The 25,200-nt window shown below is 39.0% G+C and overlaps 2 protein-coding genes across 6 annotated transcripts in view; one reads left to right on the top strand and one right to left on the bottom strand.

The window, feature by feature from the left end:
- ldlrap1b (low density lipoprotein receptor adaptor protein 1b) overlaps positions 1 to 15,531 on the top strand; it is a 57,022-nt gene extending 41,491 nt beyond the window's left edge. Inside the window, exons 6-10 of one of the 4 annotated variants that reach the window (XM_061968535.2) lie at positions 1,895 to 1,990; positions 6,070 to 6,203; positions 6,521 to 6,555; positions 14,724 to 14,755; positions 14,993 to 15,531. In XM_061968535.2, coding sequence (XP_061824519.1) covers positions 1,895 to 1,990; positions 6,070 to 6,203; positions 6,521 to 6,555; positions 14,724 to 14,755; positions 14,993 to 15,039 — 344 coding nt within the window. In that variant the 3' untranslated portion in view covers positions 15,040 to 15,531. The other 3 variants (XM_061968533.2, XM_061968536.2, XM_061968534.2) reach the window with 3 other exon arrangements.
- Positions 15,532 to 16,220: 689 nt separating this feature from the next.
- Positions 16,221 to 24,484, bottom strand: LOC133611600 (uncharacterized). Of its 2 annotated transcripts, none has more exons than XM_061968531.2 (5): positions 24,318 to 24,484; positions 17,991 to 18,849; positions 17,821 to 17,918; positions 17,164 to 17,264; positions 16,221 to 17,097 (listed from the first exon to the last, which is right to left on the bottom strand). In XM_061968531.2, exons 1-5 carry the CDS (start codon positions 24,320 to 24,322, stop codon positions 16,877 to 16,879), a joined length of 1,284 nt encoding a protein of 427 aa, XP_061824515.1. In that variant the 5' UTR covers positions 24,323 to 24,484; the 3' UTR covers positions 16,221 to 16,876. The 2 variants fall into 2 exon arrangements, with proteins under 2 accessions (XP_061824515.1, XP_061824516.1); XM_061968532.2 differs by having other exon boundaries at positions 16,221 to 17,101; positions 17,171 to 17,264.
- Positions 24,485 to 25,200: the final 716 nt, after the last annotated feature.

The raw sequence follows: 25,200 nt of genomic DNA, 5'->3' as shown, positions 1-25,200 counted from the left end.
AGACTTCTTAAAGCACTTATTTCTTGCGTTGTTTCAAGCTAGCTTAGCGATTAACGTGTATGCTCCTGGTTTGCTCTTACTGTGTTAAACATGTTTAGCCTCGCTCTCCAGTGATGATGCTACTGATAATAACTTGCTAAGAAATTTTGTTTATTTGCCACAATGGAGGTGATTATATGAATCGCCTTTGTCAGCCAAGTGACCAAAAATAAAGTATCAGTCATAGGTGGCTAGAAAGGCATAATCGGCAGGGGCTGATTATACAAACCCCGTTTTCATATGAGTTGGGAAATTGTGTTAGATGTAATTATAAACGGAATACAATGATTTGCAAATCATTTTCAACCCATATTCAGTTGAATATGCTACAAAGACAACATATTTGATGTTCAAACTGATCAACTTTTTTTTTTTTTTTTTGCAAATCATTAACTTTAGAATTTGATGCCAGCAACACGTGACAAAGAAGTTGGAAAGGTGGCAATAAATACTGATAAAGTTGACTTATTTGGAACATCCCTCAGGTGAACAGGCAAATTGGGAACAGGTGGGTGCCATGATTGGGTATAAAAGTAGATTCCATGAAATGCTCAGTCATTCACAAACAAGGATGTGGCGAGGGTCACCACTTTGTCAACAAATGCGTGAGCAAATTGTTGAGCAGTTTAAGAAAAACCTTTCTCAACCAGCTATTGCAAGGAATTTAGGGATTTCACCATCTACGTTCCGTAATATCATCAAAGGGTTCAGAGAATCTGGAGAAATCACTGCACGTAAGCAGCTAAGCCTGTGACCTTCGATCCCTCAGGCTGTACTGCATCAACAAGCGACATCAGTGTGTAAAGGATATCACCACATGGGCTCAGGAACACTTCAGAAACCCACTGTCAGTAACTACAGTTGGTCGTTACATCTGTAAATGTAAGTTAAAACTCTCCTATGCAAGGCGAAAACCGTTTATCAACAACACCCAGAAACGCTGTCTGCTTCGCTGGGCCTGAGCTCATCTAAGATGGACTGATACAAAGTAAAAAAGTGTTCTGTGGTCTGACGAGTCCACATTTCAAATTGTTTTTGGAAGCTGTGGACGTCATGTCCTCCGGACCAAAGAGGAAAAGAACCATCCGGATTGTTATAGGCGCAAAGTTGAAAAGCCAGCATCTGTGATGGTATGGGGGTGTATTAGTGCCCAAGACATGGGTAACTTACACATCTGTGAAGGTGCCATTAATGCTGAAAGGTACATACAGGTTTTGGAGCAACATATGTTGCCATCCAAGCAACGTTACCATGGACGCCCCTGCCTATTTCAGCAAGACAATGCCAAGCCAAGTGTTACATCAATGTGGCTTCATAGTAAAAGAGTGCGGGTACTAGACTGGCCTGCCTGTAGTCCAGACCTGTCTCCCATTGAAAATGTGTGGCGCATTATGAAGCCAACGGAGACCCCCGGACTGTTGAACAACTTAAGCTGTACATCAAGCAAGAATGGGAAAGAATTCCACCTGAGAAGCTTAAAAAATGTGTCTCCTCAGTTCCCAAACGTTTGTAGTTTTTCACAAAAATCCGCTGTTGGCAGTTCGTTCGGTAAATCTCTATTTGATGCATTTATTTTTCAGCTGCTAGTTGTCTATCTGTGTTGGCCCTGCGATGAGGTGGCGACTTGTCCAGGGTGTACCTCGCCTCCCGCCCGAGTTCAGCTGGGATAGGCTCCAGCACCCCCGCGACTCCGAGAGGGACAAGCGGTAGAAAATGGATGGATGGATGGATGGGTAGTTGAAATAAAGTCACATTACAGCTTTCCTGTGTCGCAGCCTCCCAGTGTTTTCTATAACTGTACTATGACTGTCTCTTTGTCCTCACCCTTTGGACCTATGTGTCGCCGCCCACGCAGGGAAGGAGAAGAGAGTGAAGTCTGGTTCGGATGGTGAAGGCGCCAACAGCTCCCAGTCGGACAGCTCGGCAAGCCTTGGCAGCCTGAAGGGAGGAGGTCAGTCATGTCACCTAACATCATGCTGCCTTTAGGAAAGAGTATTCAGCCCCTTGTCAAAGGTTGGCTTACATTGAGGCTGGACGTCAGCCGACAGCCTGTGTCTTCTTTCGCCTTACAATGTGCGTGATAATATTGGCTGTTAGGAATGTATTCTTTAATTTGGAAAGATACAAGACGACAGTTGTATCTTTCGGTTTTGTTTACGAAGCACAGCAGTATGCTATGCTTTTTGTGGCTACCATGTTTCCTGGACCCACTAGATTTTTGAAGAAAAAATATTTTCCAAATATTAGCTGCACCAGACTATAGGTCGCAGATATTTACGTTGTGAAATGAGTTAGAGTGAATACTGAAATTATTCAGACCCCTTTAAATTTTTAATCTGTATCATTGCAGCCATTTGCTAAAATCAAAAATGGTCATTTTATTTCTTATTGATGTACACTCAGTACCCCATGTTGACAGAACAAACAGAAATGTAGAATTTACATATATACATAAGTATTCAGACCCTTTTTGCTCAATACTTTGTTGATGCACATTTGGCAGCAATTACAGTCTCAAGGCTTTTTGAATACGATGCCACACGCTTTGCACACCTATCTTTGGGCAGTTTTGCCCATTCCTCTTTGCAGCAGTTCTCAAGTTCCATCAGATTGGATGGGAAGTATTGATTTTCATCCAGGATGTCTCTGTATATTTCTGTCAAGATTGGGTTCTGAGTGTACACTAAAGAGAAATATAATGACCATTTTTTATTTTAGCAAAGAAACAGAGTGAAAAATTTAAAGGGGTCTGAATAGTTTCCCTACCCACTGTATTTACACAAATATTTTGTAAATGTTTATTTACATATCTTAAAGTGTTTCCAAATGGTGTCTGTAACAAGGCAGTGAAACGGCTGATCAAACAAAACCAAAGTCATTGTCATGGACCAAATAGCTGCGGAAGCTCGCTCTCCAATCAGCCAAACAGACTCAATAAGTCCGCTGTTACGTTTTGGGGAATTTAGGAAACTGAAACAATAGGAAAATAATGCCATTGTAGGTTAATAATATTAACAAAGACACTTGTAAACGTGTTGGCATATTAGATAATGCTCACAACTCTAGCTTAATTACATCAAGGCGGGGTGCCTCAGTTGGTAGGACGGCCGTGCCAGCCACTTGAGGGTTCCAGGTTCGATACCCGATTCCGCCATCTTAGTCACAGCTGTTGTGTTTTTGGGCAAAACACTTTACTCACCTGCTCCCAGTGCCACCCACACTGGTTTTAAATGTAGATTAAAAATGTAGATAATGGGTTTCACTTTGTAAAGCGCTTTGAGAAAAGCGCTATATAAATATAATTAACTTCACTTCACTACATTAGACGTACAAATATACATGAAAACACTCCTACAGACATCATACATGGAACAGTTTAGTAAGCAAGAATTGTTTAAGTTATACTATGGAACTTACAAACTTTGCTAATGTAATGTAAATAATGTAAATAATTAAATGTATATACTCTGATGATTAACTAGTGTGATGACTGTATTATGATGATAGTATATATTTGTACCATGAATTGATTTACGTGGACCCCGACTTAAACAAGTTGAAAAACTTATTCGGGTGTTACCAGTTAGTGGTCAATTGTACGGAATATGTACTGAACTGTGCAATCTACTAATAAAAGTTTCAATCAATCAATCAATCTATGCTTGGAGTAATAAATGAAGAATCCATACGAGTAGAAACACTATGGACAACCAGAAGATCGGACAGCACTTCAACTTCCGGTTCAAAGCTTAGTCTAAACCAGGGGTGTCAAACTCATATTAGCTCAGGGGCTGCATAGAGGAAAATCTAATCCCATGTGGGCCTGACGGGTAAAATCATAGCATAATAACTTGAAAATACAACTACGACAACTTCAGATTGTTTTTTTGTCTTACTTCGGCCCAAAATAGAGCAAGCACATTCTGAAAATGTACATATCACAAATAATCCTCTTGACATAACACTTAAAAAACACTATAAAGAACATAATGAATTTAAACTTAATCTCAGTGTATCTACAAAACAATTACACTTTAAGTGACAGCCCATCTAGGATTAAAGAAAAAACAAAATAAAGCATAAATGAAAACTCTTCTATGTATCAAGTACCGTATTTGTCATTTCCACATATTAATCCTGCAAACCATACAAACTGAGGTAGACACCATTCAAGAGGGTTGGGTTGCTCCCTGCCTTCTAGGCCTCATTGTGTGTTAACAGAAAAAGACAATAATTTTCACAGAACTATATCAATGTGCAGTGTCTCATGCAGCATTTTAAGTGGGGTTACCAATTGTTTATTTTACTCTTGTTTGTTTCACGTTGAGTCGAGGGGGAGGAGTCGCAGCTCTGCTTTACCATGTACGTCTTGCTTGGTATACATGCTCGCCCCGGTATAAACTATTTGCTTGCCTAACAGAATTGCTATCAAGTGGACACATTGAGAACAGCAGTTTTTTTTATTTAAAAAGGCAGCTCAATTTTACGCTTAGCAAACTCATCTTGCGGGCAGGACTGAACCTGTTCTGCCGCATGACATCCCTGGTCTAAACAGAAGAACAATGAAGCACTGCAGCACCTGCAGCGAGCTAACTCGTTCAAAAGATGGCACCATAGCACAAACAATAACACAACCATTCAGTGTATTTGCTTGTTTTTTTAAACTATTTGCATTATGCTCGTCAGTGAAGAAAAATCCATAAATTAGCTGCACCGTTTTATAAGCCGCAGGGTTTAAAGTTTAATAAATTTATGCTAGATTCCACAATTTGTGCCTTCTAAACAGGAAGTTGTTGACATCCTTAATGCATCATTAGCTGTGGGTATTGTCCAAGCAGGGATGCTGCTTCCAGTTGCACAATGGCCGCACAGCCATTCCCCCGAGTGTGTTTGTGCATGCCCTTTTGCTGTCACACTCTGTACATCAAACGCTCAATGCTAACGTTTTTCCTGATTCATTTGATAATGGAGGGTGTGGAAACATCTGACAGCATTATTTTTATGACCCTCCTTCCAGCCAAATGGCCCACAGCTAGAAAGAGATCTCACTAAATCTGTCCTGACACAATATTTGAGGCTGTGTCAGTGAATGTGTTTTAAAAAAGCAAGACTTTTGGAATTTCTGGGTAAAAGAGGCATTTGTTCAATGTGCGATCGGGCTATTAGTGGAGAAAATTCTTGTTCTGTAAATACAATTGGCATAATTACATGGTATATGCCTCTGTGCGCCTCAAATGGCAGAGCTGACGGAACACAACGCTGCATTGGCTCCATCACAAAGTTATATTTATGCCCCCTTTACTTGGCCAGATCACACGACATACCACTGAGCCAGAGGGAGGATTAGTGAGGCTGCTAGTTGTGACTCAGCTTTATCCATGAGACATGACACTCTACTCTCTTCCGGCACTTTAACAGAAGATGGTTGTTTTTATCTGTGACGCACCTCCACTATAACAATGATACAATTTGTAGCCATCAAAAATGCCTTCAAAAGTGTTATTTCTGTGACTGTTTTGAAGCTGCACTGACATAAAGGAAAAAGTTTGATGTGAATTGAATTACCAGGCACATTCAGGTTCATTTTTATATTAAATGGCCAGGTTCGCTAAGGTTATTAAATTATGACATTGAGAATTAAGCTTTGCAGTACTCTACTATGTTAGCATTAGAGGGCGCGCTGAGTTTTTACTGCTCTTGATGGATTAGTTGAAAGAGCGCTCAGAAATTAGGGTTGATATATTATTGACATACATTAATCACAAGGAAAGGCCATTACTTGCACATCTCATTATCGGTCATTGGTGTCAACTTGCTGTAGTGAGTCTATACACTACGATGTATAGTGCCTCGATGATACATTTAGATGCTTAATAAGTACAAGTGAACTTTACCATTCAATGTGGAATCACTGAGATGTTGACGCTGCTGTTGTTGTTGCATGAGGCCAGCAAGATGTAATTAAACATGTACGTATTTAAAAGACAAACTGCTAAATGTGTAAAATTGCTCATTTTGTGTTGTTTGCAGAGGTAACCACAACAAAACTCCTGGATTTGACGGAAGGGACGGATGTAGCTTTGGTCCACTCAGGAACAATAGAAATGGAATCAAATCCCCTTATGATGCATAAATGTGCAACGGAGAACAACAATACAGTATGGGTAAGAACAGAGTGGGGCTGGTCAGTAAGTTTCACCCGCAAAGGCTTGATAAAATGTTAGGATTAAAGGCAATAATTAATGTTTTTGGCAATGTGTACTTACATAGAGTGAACAATTAGCTAGACAATTGAGAACAGACTTCACCTTCATTCTTATTTACTTTTGAGATGTGTTGTTCACTGGACTATTAATAGCATATAACTTGAATCTACTTTGTCTTAGTAGACTGAGTGGTAATGTAATGGAACACAAGGGTTAAATGTGTAGACATTGTTGCCATTGCTTACAAATAAACTCATCATTTTTGTGTTTGTTAGGAACTTGAGGACGGTCTGGATGAGGCTTTCTCAAGGTAAGCAGAAATTCTGTATGAGTTTTTTTGTATGTTAGTGTTAGCGGTTGCGTTGATGTTCCCTATCTGACTCCCACTGACAGGCTCAGCTTGTAGGCCCCCGACACAGCTGACACCTCCCCTAAATCATGCTGCTTTTGTAGCTCCGCTTCCCATCCTCTCAGGCCCACATGCTGATCTCATACACTGCCTCTCAGACAACCTTTGATTCTACATGGTTCTTGGCACATTGCTAAAGAATTTATAAACCCATTAGAAAGTAAAATCGAATATAACCCCTTTATTGTCATTGTCATCAGAATTAACGAAATTAAGTGTCATTCATTAGTGTAGTAAACAATAACTAAAATATGAATAGTCATAAAAACAGTCATACACATTTGAACATTCAAATATATTTTACATTACCATATTGCATAGATTATTACTAGAGTTCTGTTGCTAGCAGCTACACAACAGCGAAGGATACAAGCTAGATGTAATAAGTGTCCTTAATTGAATTAATCAATTAAATCAATCAATCAATCAAAGTTTATTTATATAGCCCTTAATCACAGGTGCCTTGAAGGGCCTATCCGTGGCCACCTGGTAACCTCTCCATGCAGGAGAGTGGAGCAAAAAAGAGAAGCAGCAGGTCAACTGGTCTAAAACAGTCTTATTTAAAAGCTAGATTGTATAGATGAGTTATAAGGTGGGACCTAAATGCTTATACCGAGGTGGCATCTCTATAAGTATTTATTTTGTGTGTGTGTGTGTGTGTGTGTGTGTGTGTGTGTGTGTGTGTGTGTGTGTGTGTGTGTGTGTGTGTGTGTGTGTGTGTATATGTATATACTGTATATATAATAATAATAATAATAATGGATTAGATTTTATATATATATATATATATATATATATACATACATACATACATACATACATACACACACACACACACACACACACACACACACACACACACATATATATATATATATATATATATATATATATATATATATATATATCTATCCATCCATCCATCCATTTTCTACCGCTTATTCCCTTCGGGGTCGCAGGGGCACTGGAGCCTATCTCAGCTACTATATATATATATATATATATATATATATATATATATATATATATATATATATATATATATATATATATATATATATATATATATATAAATATAAACCCCGTTTCCATATGAGTTGGGAAATTGTGTTAGATGTAAATATAAACGGAATACAATGATTTGCAAATCATTTTCAACCCATATTCAGTTGAATATGCTACAAAGACAACATTGGATGTTCAAACTGATAAATTTTTTTATTTTTTTGCAAATAATCATTAACTTTAGAATTTGATGCCAGCAACACGTGACAAAGAAGTTGGAAAGGTGGCAATAAATACTGATAAAGTTGAGGAATGCTCATCAAACACTTATTTGGAACATCCCTCAGGTGAACAGGCAAATTGGGAACAGGTGTGTGCCATGATTGGGTATAAAAGTCGATTCCATGAAATGCTCAGTCATTCACAAACAAGGATGGGACGAGGGTCACCACTTTGTCAACAAATACATGAGCAACTTGTTGAGCAGTTTAAGAAAAACCTTTCTCAACCAGCTATTGCAAGGACTTTAGGGATTTCACCATCTACAGTCCGTAATATCATCAAAGGGTTCAGAGAATCTGGAGAAATCACTGCATGTAAGCAGCTAAGCCCGTGACCTTCGATCCCTCAGGCTGTACTGCATCAACAAGCGACATCAGTGTGTAAAAGATATCACCACATGGGCTCAGGAACACTTCAGAAACCCACTGTCAGTAACTACAGTTGGTCGCTACATCTTTAAGTGCAAGTTAAAACTCTCCTATGCAAAGCGAAAACCGTTGATCAACAACACCCAGAAACGCCGTCGGCTTCGCTGGGCCTGAGCTCATCTAAGATAGACTGATACAAAGTGGAAAAGTGTTCTGTGGTCTGACGAGTCCACATTTAAATTGGTTTTTGGAAACTGTGGACGTCGTGTCCTCCGGACCAAAGAGGAAAAGAACCATCCGGATTGTTATAGGCGCAAAGTTGAAAAGCCAGCATCTGTGATGGTATGGGGGTGTATTAGTGCCCAAGACATGGGTAACTTACACATCTGTGAAGGCGCCATTAATGCTGAAAGGTACATACAGGTTTTGGAGCAACATATGTTGCCATCCAAGCAACGTTACCATGGACGCCCCTGCTTATTTCAGCAAGACGATGCCAAGCCACGTGATACATCAACGTGGCTTCATAGTAAAAGAGTGCGGATACTAGACTGGCCTGCCTGTAGTCCAGACCTGTCTCCCATTGAAAATGTGTGGCGCATTATGAAGCCTAAAATACCACAACGGAGACCCCCGGACTGTTGAACAACTTAAGCTGTACATCAAGCAAGAATGGGAAAGAATTCCACCTGACAAGCTTAAAAAATGTGTCTCCTCAGTTCCCAAACGTTTACTGAGTGTTGTTAAAAGGAAAGGCCATGTAACACAGTGGTAAACATGCCCTTTCCCAACTACTTTGGCACGTGTTGCAGCCATGAAATTCTAAGTTAATTATTATTTGCAAAAAAAAAAGAAAAGTTTATGAGTTTGAACATCAAATATCTTGTCTTTGTAGTGCATTCAACTGAATATGGGTTGAAACGGATTTGCAAATCATTGTATTTCGTTTATATTTACATCTAACACAATTTCCCAACTCATGGAAACGGGGTTTGTATGTATATATATATATATATATATATATATATATATATAATTTATACACACACACACACCGTGTGTGTGTTTGTGTATATTTATACATTTTAATTTATCGGCCAGCACTCAAGGCTCCAATATTGGTATCGTATCGGAAGTGAAAAAGTTGTCTTGTAACATTCCTAATAACAATCATTCTAGAAGCTAGAAATGTATATACAAGGTCACGTGGTGTCTTTGTGGGTGTGTATTCACACAACGGGAGTGTGTGTCACATGACATTACTGGTGGTCACTATAAAGGGACGTTTTTACCTTTACTCAGTGTAGTGAGAGTAGAAAGTCGAGTTTGGTAACCATACTTTTTGTCTTGAAGGTACAAAAGTGCTATACAAGTATAACCCATTTATAACCCATTGCATTCAAGAACTCTGTGTGCTTTATTTTGGCAAACTAGGAAACACACGTCAGACAAAATACAAAACCATCCTTCAACGTTTAAGCGACAGGCCGACTCAGAATGGCAACAATCATACTGTAAAATTTACTACCTTTCTGGCAATGTCAAATACATTTACCGGTAATATATCTAAAGCAGTGGTTCTTAACCTGGGTTTGATCGAACCCTACGGGTTCGGTGAGTCGTGTCCGGCGGAGGTCAAGACACACCGACTAATCGTGTAAATAAAAACTTCTCCCTATCGGCGTATTACGGATACGGCAACAGCAGAAGTCAGACTGATTTGCAGGTGTGTAATTTGTTGTGAGTTTGTGCACTGTGTTGGTTTTGTTGCTTGAACAAGGTGATGTTCATGCACGGTTCATTTTGTGCACCAGTAAAAAAACATGGTAACACTTTAGTATGGGGAACATATTCACCATTAATTAGTTGCTTATTAACATGCAAATTAGTAACATATTGGCTCTTAACTAGTCATTATTAAGTACTTATTAATGCCTTATTCGGCATGGCCTTATTATAACCCTAACCCTAACCCTAACCCTAAACCTAACCAAATAACTCTAAATTAAGTCTTTGTTACTTAGAATATGTTCCCCTGGTGTCCAAAAAACTCTAAATTAAGTCTTTGTTACTTAGAATATGTTCCCCATACTAAAGTGTTACCAAAAACATATAATAACTTTGTCTTGAATTAGAAAAAAAAGGAGGGTTCGGTACCTCCAACAAGGTTAAGAACCACTGCTCTAAAGGTAACATGTTTTTATTCTTAATTTGGAATCTTATTATTGCAGGTGTATGTAATGTCATGGTGGACTTTATTTTGCAAGACTCATATTTCTTTATTAATTATTTTCAAGATGGTGAAAGGAGTAATGATTTTAATTGTGCCTTATAGTTGATGTTCTTCTGCCATCTAGTGGTTGTTGCTTCAAGTGCATTTTGTTCAAGGACTGACAGAGTTTAGATATGGTATCATTTTCAGTTTTTATGTGTGGTTGCTGTTTTTGGTTAATTAGAATTCCTTAAGCTTGTGTACTCCATGCACAAAGTAGTTTGAATCCAGCTGTGATTAACTGACTGTTAAGTGTGTAATCATCAGAGCTTTTGCAGGTGTTGTTACATGGTGCATCTGTGAATAGCTGTTTATTAGGAACCACCATAAAGACCCATTGAAAACTCATTAATGTGTGAATTCCCCCTGGGTGTTTTGCTTTCATTTGGTGAAGGGGGTGGGCTCTGCTTTTTGTGCATCATGCATTTAGAGGCGATTGTTTGCTGCGTTATCAGATAATTATTTGTCTCCACACGATGTAATTACACTGCAACCTTGTAAATCTCCCCACTCTGCATTTAATGAGTTGGTTTCCGGCATGAGCACAGATGGAGCTATTCTTACAATGAAGGTTGCTTGAAGGCCTCGTTGATGTCTTTGTTCTATGTCGTCATTACTTCTGTTTTAGGGGCGCTAAAGCATCCCTAAACAGTTAAAACCTTTTTTTTTTTTTTTTTTTTTACAAATAATGAGGTGCCTACAAATTCAATATAAAGTGCACAGAATATGGATTTAAATGAATGATCGTATAACCTGTCGTTCACCTAAAAGTGATCATAAATCGCTTTCACTTCACTGGACTTCTTTAGTTCTTCTTCATACAGGAGACTGCTGCCCTTGCTGCACAATGAGTGCACACATGTTGAGATGAAGCCCAACCACACACTCACCTTACTGAGCCTTACTCCTTAATGTCTGCATGTGGCTTGAACAATCATTTTATTGTTTAACTCTTTTGACATGAGAACTGCCTTTTTTCTCTGGTCTGTAAGAATCATCGTGATGGTGAAAACAGATCATCATTATTGGTCCATATTGATAATGCCATCAAAAGGTGGAGCTTGGTGACTTGGCATGATGTCCTCTCTCTTGTAACTTTCAGTACCTTACAAAGATATTACTTGTCAACATTTTTATTGGTAGGCTCACTTCAACAGAGAGAAACAAAAAACCTGAAAAAACATTAAATACATGTTGTAAATTAGTTTGTATTTGAGGATAAATAAGTATTTGACCCCCAATTAGCAAGCATTCTGACCCTCACAGATTGGTTATGTTTGGGTGTCCAAACTTTGTCCACCAAGGGCGGCATACTGAGAAATACAATTATGTGGGAGGACATATTGTACATTGGAGATGTTAAAACAATTCAATGTATCAGCTGTCAGTATATGCTAAACTGGGCATATACTTGTGTCCTGGGCATGACGTTAAAGTGCATCCGGCAGTGGAGGCTCCTCTATGGGGTCTTGGGGCACGAGGAGGTTAACCCCTTTACTACTGTTACCCCAGGTGGCTCTTGGCAAAGGCCTAGTACCTGACTGCCCCCTAGCCAGGGATACGGTGAAGACATCAACGGCGGAGCAGGCGTAAGACAGTAGATTTAAGAACTACCACAACGGCTGCGATGGCGGAAGAAGGCTGCAGCAGAAAAGGGTCCCCAGTCGTCTTGGACTCCATGCCACTGGACCCTGACCCGATTCTGTCAAGGATCGTGTGGTGACTGTCTGTGCACCAGTCTCCACACGTTAAACAAAGTCACGCACAGGCATCCTCCATAAAGGGATACACTCCTACCAGGAGGATCGTCATACTCGTTCGAGTGACCATCGATGATATGCTAAACTATTGGAAGCTATAGTTACACCTATTTTGTGTTGTAGGTGAGAAGGGTAATGAGTTGTATTGAATCACTTAACTTTTGAACAGAGGTAAACAAAGTGGTGGGCTACCACACCAAGATACTGTAACTGTTGTGCAGCAAACAGAGTGTGAACTATCTTCAGTACGCAAGGGGACTAGATCTTCCCACTAAAAGCCGAAACGAGCAAAAAATGCAAACGATGCAATATAATAGATCCCTATACATTATCAAAAAATATTTGTCGCGTGATCTCTAGGATTATCGGTCGGTCGTGTTCTCAGACATATCACAGTATCTTGTGCCCAGACATCATTCTACACGGTAAACAGATGAAAACTTGGAAAAGCATGGAAGTCTACCATTTTTGTGTGTGGCTGGGTCAAAGAAATTGGTATCAAGATAAATCATGCATTTCATGATTTAACGTTGCATCCACAGCCATGTTTGTTGCTTTGTTGATGATGTTGCACGCGCCGTTTACGTTTATGCGTGTTTTCCCCATCTTTATAAAAATATAACTACAGATGTCAATATTGTGTATGTGCTGAAAGCTTTATTTATGATTGCTCCCTCTGGTAAAAGCTGAACTCTTTTAGGTTTTGCTGACACTTGATTTATTTTATTTAGACACACAGAGTTGGTGCTTTTGGAAACACACAAAGCAAAAATGTGTTAAGAACTCCGAAACAAGATAAAATACAAATAATATCAAGGTAATACTTCAATGGGAAATAATAAATGTTAAAAGTAATCAAACAAACCTTTGACGAAGTGATCATTGCAAACTTCTGCGTTCTTTGACTCTGCTCCCTTGGACTGGAGTGCGTGACACTTTTTTTTTGTCGTCTTTCGTACAATCTTGACGTCTTTTGCCCTTTTTGATTATTGTATTTTTCGGAGTATAAGTCGCACCTGCCGAAAATGCATAATAAAGAAGGAAAACAACATATAAATCGCACTGGAGCCCAGCCAAACTATGAAAAAAACTGCGACTTATAGTCCGAAAAATACGGTACCTCTCGAGGGACTCTGAAAAGACTTTGATCTTTTTTATGATTTGAACGGTTCCAACAGCCTAAAACAATGCAAGCATAGGGCATTTTTCTATGAAAAAAGCCAAACTGATGTCCAGAACGCAATGACAACAGACGCTCGCTGGCCCACCACTTCGAGTCTCACGTATTTAATGAGCCGGACGTGACGTCAGGTGAATACAACCTATTGTTAGTGTTATATATCTAATATATCTTATTAAGAATTAATATATTTCATTTTTGGAACATGTCAAGGGCCAATAGAAAACTACATGTCAGCCAAAAATGGCCCCCTTGCCACACTTAGGATACGCCTGGGTTATGTGCTAATCAAGCACACATGAGTCATGTCTCTTTAGGAAAACACTCTTAAGAAGTCATCATGTGGATGAAGACACGTAGAAAGATTATCTTCCATTTAAACCTCTCCACCACCTCAAAGATTATAAACCAGCACAAGTCTTGATAATGACATTCAATGTTATAGGCCTACTAAGGACATAGATTGTAGACCTGCACAAGACTGGAATAATCCCAAAGATTGAAGACTTAGACAAACTTTAATGATCCACAAGGGAAAAAAGACCCATGCAAGACAAGAATGACAGATTGTAGACCTGCACAAGACAGAAATAATGACATCAGGCACTACACATCTGCACAAAACTTGAATAATTATATCGGATATTGTAGACCTGTGCAAGGCTGAAACAATGACATCAGACATTGTAGACCTGCGAGAGACATGAACAGTTATGACCTTAGTGAATGTAGACCCGTACGTGATTTGTAAAATTTTCTTAGAGAATGGAGGCATGCACAAGACTGGAATAAATATGACCTTAGAAACTGTAGACCTACACAAGACTGGAATGATAACCTCAGATTGTAGACCTGCATAAGACTGGAATAATGACTTCAAAGACAGTAGGCCTGCACAACATTGGAATAATGACTTTTGATGTTGTGAACTGGCACAAGACTGGAATAATGACCATAGATGTTGTAAATTGGCACAAGACTTGAATAAATATGAGTGTAGACCTACACAAGACTGACATAATGACCTCAGAGATTGTAGACCTCTTTAACCCGACCATGACTACTGTCTGTGAAATGTTTGCAACAACTAGCATAACATAACATGATTTATTGGCTTTTAAAGTGGGTTAGTGTTTGCATCTTAGAACAGATTTAAACTCTTACCTGACTTGTGATGTTTGCCTCCACCCCCACCCTTCCAGCCGCAGTCTGGATAGCTTTGAATCCTGCTCAGGTAAATGTCATTACTTGATTTAGTCACATGCTCGTCATCTGTCTGCATCTCCATGTTTGACCACATCCATTACTGAAAGTAGCGCAGAAGGGAAAGTTCCCCTTGGCGTTGACGCATCTTCATCACGTTTTCATCTAGAACTATGATGGGGTCATTGAGTTTACAGTTCATCTTTATATCCATGTGGTGTTCATTATAATTGTCATTTCTTGAAACCTCTCCCTGCTGTTTCCGCAGACTCGCTGAGTCTCGCACTAACCCCCAGGTCCTGGACATTGGGGTAAACCCTCAGGATTTAACCACTGACGAGTGCCTGTCCCCAGGCAAATGGGACCAAGAGGACATGGACTTCCCCGCACAAAAAGACTCTCTGGGGTTCTAAATAAAAGCCTCCTCCAAGATTGTGACCGCCGGCGGGGTCTCCGCCCGCTACCCTGCAGCCCATTGATGTCCTCTGATTGGTTCGGACCGATGTCTCTCAGGTGCTTCTGCATCTACTCAACCAGTGGTTGACATGAGCAGGCTTCAACAGGCCAAAGCAATAAAAAATGTTTATCGTTTGTATAACAATATGTTACAGTCAGTGTATCTTTCCTATTCATATCTCTTTATTCACTCACTGTGTGTATTGTGCTTTTTTTTTGGGAATGAAATGTGTATTTGATGTAAAAACAGAACTCATGGCATGACAATTACAACTGAAGTTTATCACAAAAAGTCACGTTGCTGTCATTGACAATATATTTAATTGGCGGACGTCACCAAAGCATTAATACTCACCTGTGTTGGACAGAACTAAAGTTACTACCTGTGTACTACAAAGCTCCTGCCTCTTGGTGGGCAACACAAGCTTTAAGGAAAAGTGTGTGTGTGTGTGTGTGTGTGTGAGAAAGCTGAAGGAGACAATCTTATTTCCCCCCCTGTCCCCCAAGTTCAAAATCTATTTTTGCACTGTGCATATATCTGTTTTTAAGCACATATGTAGGGTATTTGTATGCTTCTTTATTAATTTACTGTGGATGAGTCGCTCTGCATCATAAACATGTGGCTGCTTAATTCCAGAATAAGTGTAAGGTCCAAAGTACCACTTAAACTGTAAAATATAACACCCAAACAGGGGAAGGATTGTCCAACCACTGTTTGAATACAGAGCTGCACTGACTGGAATGTTTCAATATCCAGTGTTATTTTTTTGGTATGGATTTTATGTAACTCATTCACATCAAATTAATGTGTGTATGTATTTTTGTTCCTATATATTACAATTCATCAAATGACTCCTAATTATCTTATTTTGTATTTGATGTGACATTTTGGGTTAACTTCAGTTCAACTGAAATGTTACAGAAAATTGATTTATATATTATTCTTGTTACAGTTTCTAGAGAGTTGTACATAAAAAGAGGTCACTCATAATTAAATATTTTGTAAGAAAAAGTGATAAAACACTGTGGTCTAATCAGAACAAACATTGAATCCACTTCACTGTACTTTTATTCAGAAATTATTAAAAAAAACTGAGTGAAGGTCCCAACATGATGAACAAGTGATCTTGTTTAGCCAATAAAATGTATGGAAGCAAAGACAATTTGTGGGTTTCACTTAACTATTATAAAAAAATACCTAACCTGTGAAAAATGGCTTTATTAGCAAACATGCATGACAATGAAATGCTCCAACACGACACATGTTTACATAGAAAAATAGTGCAAACAAAAAAAGTGCAAAGACAAGAACTGTCATAACTTGAACAATAAAAGGGCTTGGTTAGAAAACTGGACTTTGAAATATAGAAAAAGTGAGAAAACACTGGTCTCATCAGAACAAACATTGAATCCACTTCACTGTACTTTTGTTCAGAAATAATACAAAAAAAACTGAGTGAAGGTCCCAACATGAACAAGTGATCTTGTTTAGCCAATTAAATGTATGGAAGCAAAGACAATTTCTGGGTTTCACTTAACAGACTGTATTATAAAAATACCTAAACTGTAAAAAATGGCTTTATCAGCAAACATGCTAATGAAATGCTCCAACACGACACGTTTACATAGAAAAATAGTGCAAACAAAAAAGTGCAAAGACAAGAACTGTCATAACTTGAACAATAAAAGGGCTTGGTTAGAAAACTGGACTTCTTTGAAATATTTTCGGCGTCTTGTTAAAGCGCTTGTGCATGTGGGAGTTCTTGGCCTGCCACTTGCGAAGGGTCATTTTGGGCACAGCTCTCCCCAAACGTGCTTGGTAGTTCCTGCATGTTAGGTCACATGGATGCTGCCATGATCTTCCGGAAGCGTCATGGCCGACATGTGCCATCAAACTGCGCAATTCACCGACAGCATCTTGGCAAATACACCAGCATGTTTGAACAGTACAGTCATTTACTACAGGGGGGTCATGGCTCTTACCTTGAGGAGCACCTGAACCCTCATTGACGTGTTGAAGGACTAACTGGACATATTTTCCTTTCTCTCGCGTCCAATCCTCTGCAGTTTTGAAGACAACTGGCCTGCAAAGAAAATGCACATCAATAATTGCTTTTTGTGTTAGATTAGTGTTCCTCAAGGTTCCAATTTAGGTTCTCTCTTTTTCATTATTTGGGATATCAACTGGTTGCCCGTGAGTTCAGTAAAAAAAAAAAAAAAAAAGAGAGGCTCACATTTTTGCATTCTTAAAATCAACGGGGTGTCGGGTAAAGTGCCTTGCCCAAGGTTACAAAGGCAGTGACTCGGATGGCCTAAGCGAAAATCAAACCGGGACCCATCAATTTGCTAGCACGGGTGCTCTACCAACCAAGCCACGCCGCCCGAAGGCATGTTACATGTTAAAATTGTGCTGTTTGGGGGGTAGGGGGCTGCCACCAATTACATTTGATTTGAAAATTAATTTCAATGGTAGACATTGATTTAAGATACACGTGTTTTGAGTTAAGAGCTGCGTCACTGAAACCAATCAATCTCGTAAGTTGTGGTACTACTGTATACATGCACATGTTGACAGATGATGGCTACACAACCAGGTAAAGTGGTTACAGCTCCCCCTATAGATGCCCCACTCCCACTTGCCTGCCACTGTTTTTTGAGTTGGACCTCTTCTTCTGGAAAGGTGCATCTGGTGTACTGCTGGACGTGGGCTTACTGGGAATCTGCACCACTGATTTCACCTGTGGAAAAAAATAAAAAGCATCACATACCGACAGAACACAGCATCAATGCATCCGTCTGAAACTGCTTACCTGGACTTTGAAACTAGTGTCCGAATCAAGCGCACTGCACTCAAGGAGGGATTCTGTCTCATTTGGTGGCACCTCCTCACCTACATGGCTCACACTACAATGCTCCTCCTTCACACACATAGAAGATTCCAGAATGGGGGGGCCGATATTCCACTCCCCTTGCACAGAGTCGCCCAATAGTTCGACAGGCGATTGCACGGACAACCCGCCTACAGCGAGGTCTTGATTCATCGCGAGAGGGACGCTGCATCCTGAAACCTGAGTTGGCCCCAGAGGCCCAGAGGCAAGATCCTCCGGGCTGCAGGTAGGCGGGGGCTGCAGGTACATGGACACATATCCTTTATCCTCATCCTCGTGTTTTACATTACCATTAACGTCTGAGGGATCAAGGGACAAGAGTTTATCGACATCAGCATCAAAGGCAAGCTGATGACCTGAGATCGCACACTTCAACACACAAGGATCCACCTCCTCGTGTCCGCATGGTTTCGGGGTCAACTCGCACGCGACATCGGCCTGGACTTTGACAGATGGCGCTTTGGCCGACAAGGCAGCCCGGGATAAGACAAGAGGGGAGTGTTGTGTCGGCGCAGGGCTGCAGAGCGACAGCGAAGCTTGAAATGGTTTCTTTGCCAGATTCTCATTGTTCTCCTGATGGCAATCAGCTAATTTACGCTTTGTCGCACCACTGGCGACAAGCTCAAATTTATAATTAATGAACGGCTCAGGGAAACTGTCCGGGTTCCCTTTAGGCACGTTCATCCTAGAGTACAACGACAAAGGCTTAAGGTGCCTGACTTTTTCTGGAACCATTGTGGCGCTCTCAGTTTGCATGATTTTGTTTTGTTTTAATCCATGTCTGTTAGGAGAGAATAGAAGAAAAAAAATGATCAGTCACCTTCATCAAGTAAAACATCATCTTAACGCAGTAGATAGATCCCTGCATAATGCGCAGTCTTACGTTCTCTGCTCATCCACACATAAAAAAAGTCTGTTTTTGACCCATCTCGCTTTTACTAGGAATGTGCCGATCGAAATTTGGATTGCAAAACAAATATTTACTCACCACTAATCAATGATAATGATGATCCAAGAACTGGTCACAGTCCAGCCTTGCGTATATCAGAATGACTTTTAAACATATGAACCATCTCAAACAGGTCAGCTGCAAATATTTTTTGGTAGGGTTGCAGCTATGGATTATTGTAGTAATCAAGTTATCAATCTATTAGTTTGTTTGATTAATGGAGTAATCGGATATGCATATTTTAGGGAAAATTGTTTTAATAAACAATATTTCTGCTTGCCATAACCTTCATTCTTTTTTTCTTCTTCAGTAAATTCACATTATCAACAATGAAATTGCCCTATTAAAGTATGTGCATTAATAAAAAAAAAGATCATCCACTGGTCATTGCCCCACAGATCACGGCACCCACATATCACCGTTGTCATGTGTGCTCAATTGCAGCGGCCATGCGGAAACTATGTCCATGTATTTAAAGTTCAGCTCCAAGTAATCCGGATTTTATCCATTAAAATTAGTTACACTCATTAAATGATTAATTGACACAACAAAATATAAATTTAAGATTTTTTTCTAATCATATCAATCTTTGCAGCCCTAATATTCTTATAAGTAAAAATAAAACAAAATGCCAGGCTTTTGGTAAAGTTTTTTTTTTTTTTTTTTACTAAAATCCATTTTATTTATCTGTTGTTCTTATTTTAACTGTGGGTGGGTAGGGTAAGGTCATTTGTCTTGCTATTATGTAAAACACTGTTACAACTTGCGTGTGTGAAAAGTGCTGTACAAATAAACTGAGTGATTTATTTCGCCGTGTGTAACTACTATGAGCTGTAAAAACACATTTTGAACAATTATCATACATGTATACTTTAAGGCAGTGGTCCCCAACCTTTTTGTAACTGCGGACCGGTCAACGCTTGAAAATTTGTCCCACGGAACGGGGGGGAATGTTTTTTTTTTGTCATAAAAAAAATACAATCATGTGTGCTTACGGACTGTATCCCTGCAGACTGTATTGATCTATATTGATATTTAATGTAGGAACCAGAAATATTAATAACAGAAAGAAACAACCCTTTTGTGTGAATGAGTGTAAATGAGGGAAGGAGGTTTTTTGGGTTGGTGCACTAATTGTAAGTGTATCTTGTGTTTTTTAGGTTGATTTAATTTAAAAAATAAATACATTTAAAAATATAAAAAAATATTTTTTTGGGGGGGGGTTTTAAATTTCTTGTGCGGCCCGGTACCAATCGATCCACGGACCGGTACCGGGCCGCGGCCCGGTGGTTGGGCACCACTGCTTTAAGGAACACGGAGGACATTAAAGACATTAAAAGAGCACACAGACGATGCAACCAGCTGCCACTTCAGTGGCGCCATTTCTACATACAGCTCAAAATAAACAAAAAATGAGTACCGTATTTTTCGGACTACAAGTCGCAGTTTTTTTCATACTTACAGTATACTCAGGAGCGACTTATGTGTGAAATTATTAACACATTACCGTAAAATATCAAATAATATTATTTAGCTCATTCACGTAAGAGACTAGACGTATAAGATTTCATGGGATTTAGCGATTAGGAGTGACAGATAGTTTGGTAAACGTATAGCATGTTCTATATGTTATAGTTATTTGAATGACTCTTACCATAATATGTTACGTTAACATACCAGACACGTTCTCAGTTGGTTATTTATGCCTCATATAACGTACACTTATTCAGCCCGTTGTTCACTATTCTTTATTTATTTTAAATTGCCTTTCAAATGTCTATTCTTGGTGTTGGGTTTTATCAAATACATTTCCCCAAAAAATGCGACTTATACTCCAGTGCGACTTATATGTTTTTTTCCTTTTTTATTGTGCATTTTCGGCCGGTGCGACTTATACTCCGAAAAATATGGTAATAAAAATTACATATACGATTGCACCATGCATAGACAAATGACAAAACAAAAGCAATTACAACACCAACATACTCCACGCTATCATCTGCTGGGTGGGGGGACAGCATGGCCAGAAACAGACCCAACAAAGCAACCAAGAGAGCCGACTTATCCAGGTCCTTCTTGTTTTCATGTTATTATTTTTTGTATCTTCACAACCACATAATTTCCTGATTGTTAAATAAAGTCTATACTATCCTGAATAAAGGTGAATTGAGATGTGTTTTCTACCCAAAAATCCCATGAAATTGCCGGGGTCGCAAAGACGGGATCAGGAAAATGAGGGGGATCTACTGTAATTGTTTATAAAAAGGCATTAACCTGCTTTATTTCCATTAAAATTCCTTTAAACTATGATGGCTGACAGGGGCGAACACAGAACAACTTTCCAACGCTCTCAACACAGGAATGACTCAAAAAATAATGTACTGCAATATCATAAAGAAAATGCCAGAAACACACAAACAAACCCCCAAAACTACTGAGTGTTCGTGTGAGGGGGGTATTCCAGAGATTTGCATACGTTATTTTTGCATTAATGTAATTGCGGCGTTTAGTTTGTTTTTATTCGTTAGTCGTGATGTGCACGCAATACCGTGATTTTCTATCCGATCTGATACTGAGAAAATTAATGCAGGTATCAGCGATTCCCATCTGATACTTTGTGAAACTATACCTAATGCGTCTGATATAATTTCAGAAGATGTGTATTTTAAGTGTTGCTTCGCCAGCGTTGCCAACTTGGAGACTTTGTCGCAAAATCTGGTGACTTTCCAATTACTCTTGGCTAATTTTTTTTGTAAACAGCTACCAGTGACAAATGTAGGGACTTCTCCCTGTATTATTGGATACTTTTTTTTGTTTTGGAGACTGAGGTGAAAGCAGGCAGCAGCTACTTTCCTTCAACAAGCAGTGCCGCGGGAGCAGAGTGGAGACCCTCACAGGGCTGGAATTGCAGCGGTGCGAGCATGCGCAAATCATTTGCCATCTGGACTTTTATGGTGGGTTCTATTTGTACAGGGAAGTCGGAATTTCCGAGTTCCGAGCTTAAAGTTTCGACTACAATTTTAAATGTATATGTTTCTTTACTGTCACACTTAAATAAATTACACATTTTGATTTGCCTACTGTACACAGCCTCAGTCACTTGCTCACCTCGTCTTGGTTTGTGTGTGTGTCTCTGTGACGAAAGTTGAACATCTCACTAGCTAGCTCCTCATATCAGTGCAGAGAGGAGACCCACACTCCTCCAGACTGCAAATGAAATGCACACGTGCAAAAGCTGCCATTTTTTCCGCATTTATTTACAGCGCAAGATGTCAATGTAAATATTTATTCACTGTCATGTCAACCTAAAATAAACTTCCCGATTCCATTGTTCATGTTAAAGAGCAAGTCATTAGATTTAGTTTGTTAGTGAATATCACAACCCTCCATTTTTTAAAATCAAATTTGATACTTTAGCATTCAACAATGTAGAACAAAACTGATTTAAAAAAAATCAAAAAAAGAAAGTTAATTTGCTGTTATAATGTGAAGTCAAGTGAATCATATTCATGTAGCGCTTTTCTCTAGTGACTCAAAGCTCTTTACATAGTGAAACCTATTATCCTAAGTTACATTTGAACCACTGGGCGCAGGTTGGTAAAATATCTTGTCCAAGGACACAATGGCAGTGACTCGGATGGTGGAAACGGGTATTGAACCTGGAACCCTCAAGTCGCTCTACAAACCGAGCCACGCCGCCCCATATATACATAATATCCATCCATCCATTTTCTACCGCTTGTCCCTTTTGGAGTCGCGGGGGGTGCCGGAGCCTATCTCAGCTGCATTCAGGCGGAAGGCGGGGTACACCCTGGACAAATCGCCACCTCATCACAGGGCCAACACAGATAAACAGACAACATTCACACACTAGGGCCAATTTAGTGTTGCCAATCAACCTATCCCCAGGTGCATGTCTTTGGAGGTGGGAGGAAGCCGGAGTACCCGGAGGGAACCCACGCAGTCACGGGGAGAACGTGCAAACTCCACACAGAAAAATCCAGAGCGCAGGATCGAACCCAGGACTACATATAAGATATATAATCATACTTGTCATTTTTAAACTCACTTGTGTATCTCTTTTACAGCGTCCATTGCAATGCATTATGCAAATGAGGCGGTGTCTAGCGACTTTGAGGACAGCCAATAGCTACTTTTCTTGCTGAGGAGTTGGCAACACTGTGCTGCGCTTAGGGAATCACCTAAATCTATATTAAATCACAAAGCGAAACTAGTGATGTAGTTACTTAGCATTGAATGTGTTATCTTATTTATGTTCAACTTTGTATACAAGTATCTCCAATTAGCATTCGATAAAAGGATACAGACACTTGCTATTATATAATATAAAGTTACTTATAATAATTGCCAATAATTTTCTTAAACGAATGACATTGAATTAATTGATTTACGTGCACCCCGACTTAAACAAGTTGAAAAACTTATTCGGGTGTTACCATTTTTTGTACGGAATATGCACTGTACTGTGCAATCTACTAATAAAAGTTTCAATCAATCAATCAAACAGACTGAATGACTGAGCACAGCAGTGTGCCTTACCTACGCGGAAGAAAAAGTAGTTCCCACCAATCAGCAATGAATTAGTTACTTTCTTGTTAATGATATACATTATCTCAAATAATTTAAGTATCACAAGCATTGACCTTTTGATTTGAGAATTGATATTTTCGCGCTATATAAATATATGTCAGTATCAATCCGCCCATTCACAAAATTTCCCAGTTACATTTGTTTTATAGTGTTTGTGTGTTTTAGTTGCACGCTTACCATTATCGGCCACCGTGTATGAGCACCATTTGTAATTGCCAATATTATGAACTAACTAAATATTACCTGATTTTTTCTCAATTATGGTACCAATAACAATCGAAGATTACATTTCAGCACAAAATCTTGACGAAACAAGCACTAACTCGCTTTAAATCACAGTTTCAAAACAGAATGAAGAAAAGAAAGATGGCGGTAAATAAATGCGCTAGTACAGACACACCAGGAGTAACAACACATTTAAAAATTACATTAGTGCAGTTAAAACACTTGAAATTGAGTTACATTTAATTATTCCATTCCGTTTATCGGTAGATAAAATTATGTTGCAAAGAATACAAGTCAGGAAGTGATCATTTTAAATGACGCGCCCAATGTCATGCGTGAGTTTGTAAAGCTATTAGCTAACAAGCGTTAGCTCGCGCGAATTTACATTAAAGCTTCCGTACGAACCACTTTGTTGCCTTAACACCAACAAGAAGACATTTCTAACATTAAAACAATGCACTTACACCATGTTACACCTTCACAAACACGCAGGGAACTCCGTGCCAGGAGCTTCTTTTCGAAGGTGCCACTGCCTTGTGAGGAACACCCTCTGCCGCTGCCAGCCTGGTGCACACCTGTAGACGTTTAATCCTACACATTACTCTTAATTATATTAATTACACATGTCTTGATATAGCAGGAAAGGATGTTCATTAAGCCAATAATATTGGACACGCAATTATTAAAATATATCAAATAAGCGTTGCAAAAGTCATTTTTGTGACAGCTTACAGTGCCATCTACTGGTACTTCAGTTCTAGTACATACCATTTATGACAAGCAAAGTGCTCTTACAGAAAATGCCTGGTTAGAAACAAAGTATATATTTATAGCCACTAAATGCTTTGTCAATTATAATTAAAACAAAAATACATTATTTTCAGAGGCCTCCATGCGCGTTTTTCACCAGTGGGATTGCATTTAAACAATATTATTATTATATAAAACTGGTCAGAATTTTATTTTTTATTTTTTAGTAAATACAAAAACCATTGATTTTACATAATTTAGAAAACAAACATTATTGAATATACAACAAAAATATTGGATGTATTACTTACAATAAGAAAAACAAATACCAACAAAAGATTACAGGTAAGATAATTTTTCACATTTCACGAAGTATGTCTCAGATTTTAGTACATCATATTTATGATAATCAAACTGCTGCTCTAACAGAAAGTGACTGGTTCGAAAACAGTTTATACTCAATGATATTTACTTAGCTTGTGCATTGACTGCATGTCAATTTTAATCAAATAAAACTATATTATTTTAGATGCCTCAACGTGCATTGTTCAACAGTGAGATTGCACTTAAACAGTATTATTATTATTATTATTATTA

This window comes from Nerophis lumbriciformis, linkage group LG08 (assembly GCF_033978685.3).
Source record: "Nerophis lumbriciformis linkage group LG08, RoL_Nlum_v2.1, whole genome shotgun sequence".
NCBI lineage: Eukaryota > Metazoa > Chordata > Actinopteri > Syngnathiformes > Syngnathidae > Nerophis > Nerophis lumbriciformis.
The sequence above is the reverse complement of the archived record's forward strand: the minus strand, read 5'-3'. Positions and strand labels throughout refer to the sequence as shown.

Excerpts from the sequence above, each read along its gene's own strand:
- LOC133611600 (XM_061968531.2), bottom strand. Across the intron at positions 17,919-17,990 it reads ACACTAGTTTCAAAGTCCAG|GTGAAATCAGTGGTGCAGAT; the intron begins GTAAGCAGTTTC and ends TTTTTTCCACAG. Across the intron at positions 17,098-17,163 it reads GGGTTCAGGTGCTCCTCAAG|ATGCTGTCGGTGAATTGCGC; the intron begins GTAAGAGCCATG and ends GTATTTGCCAAG.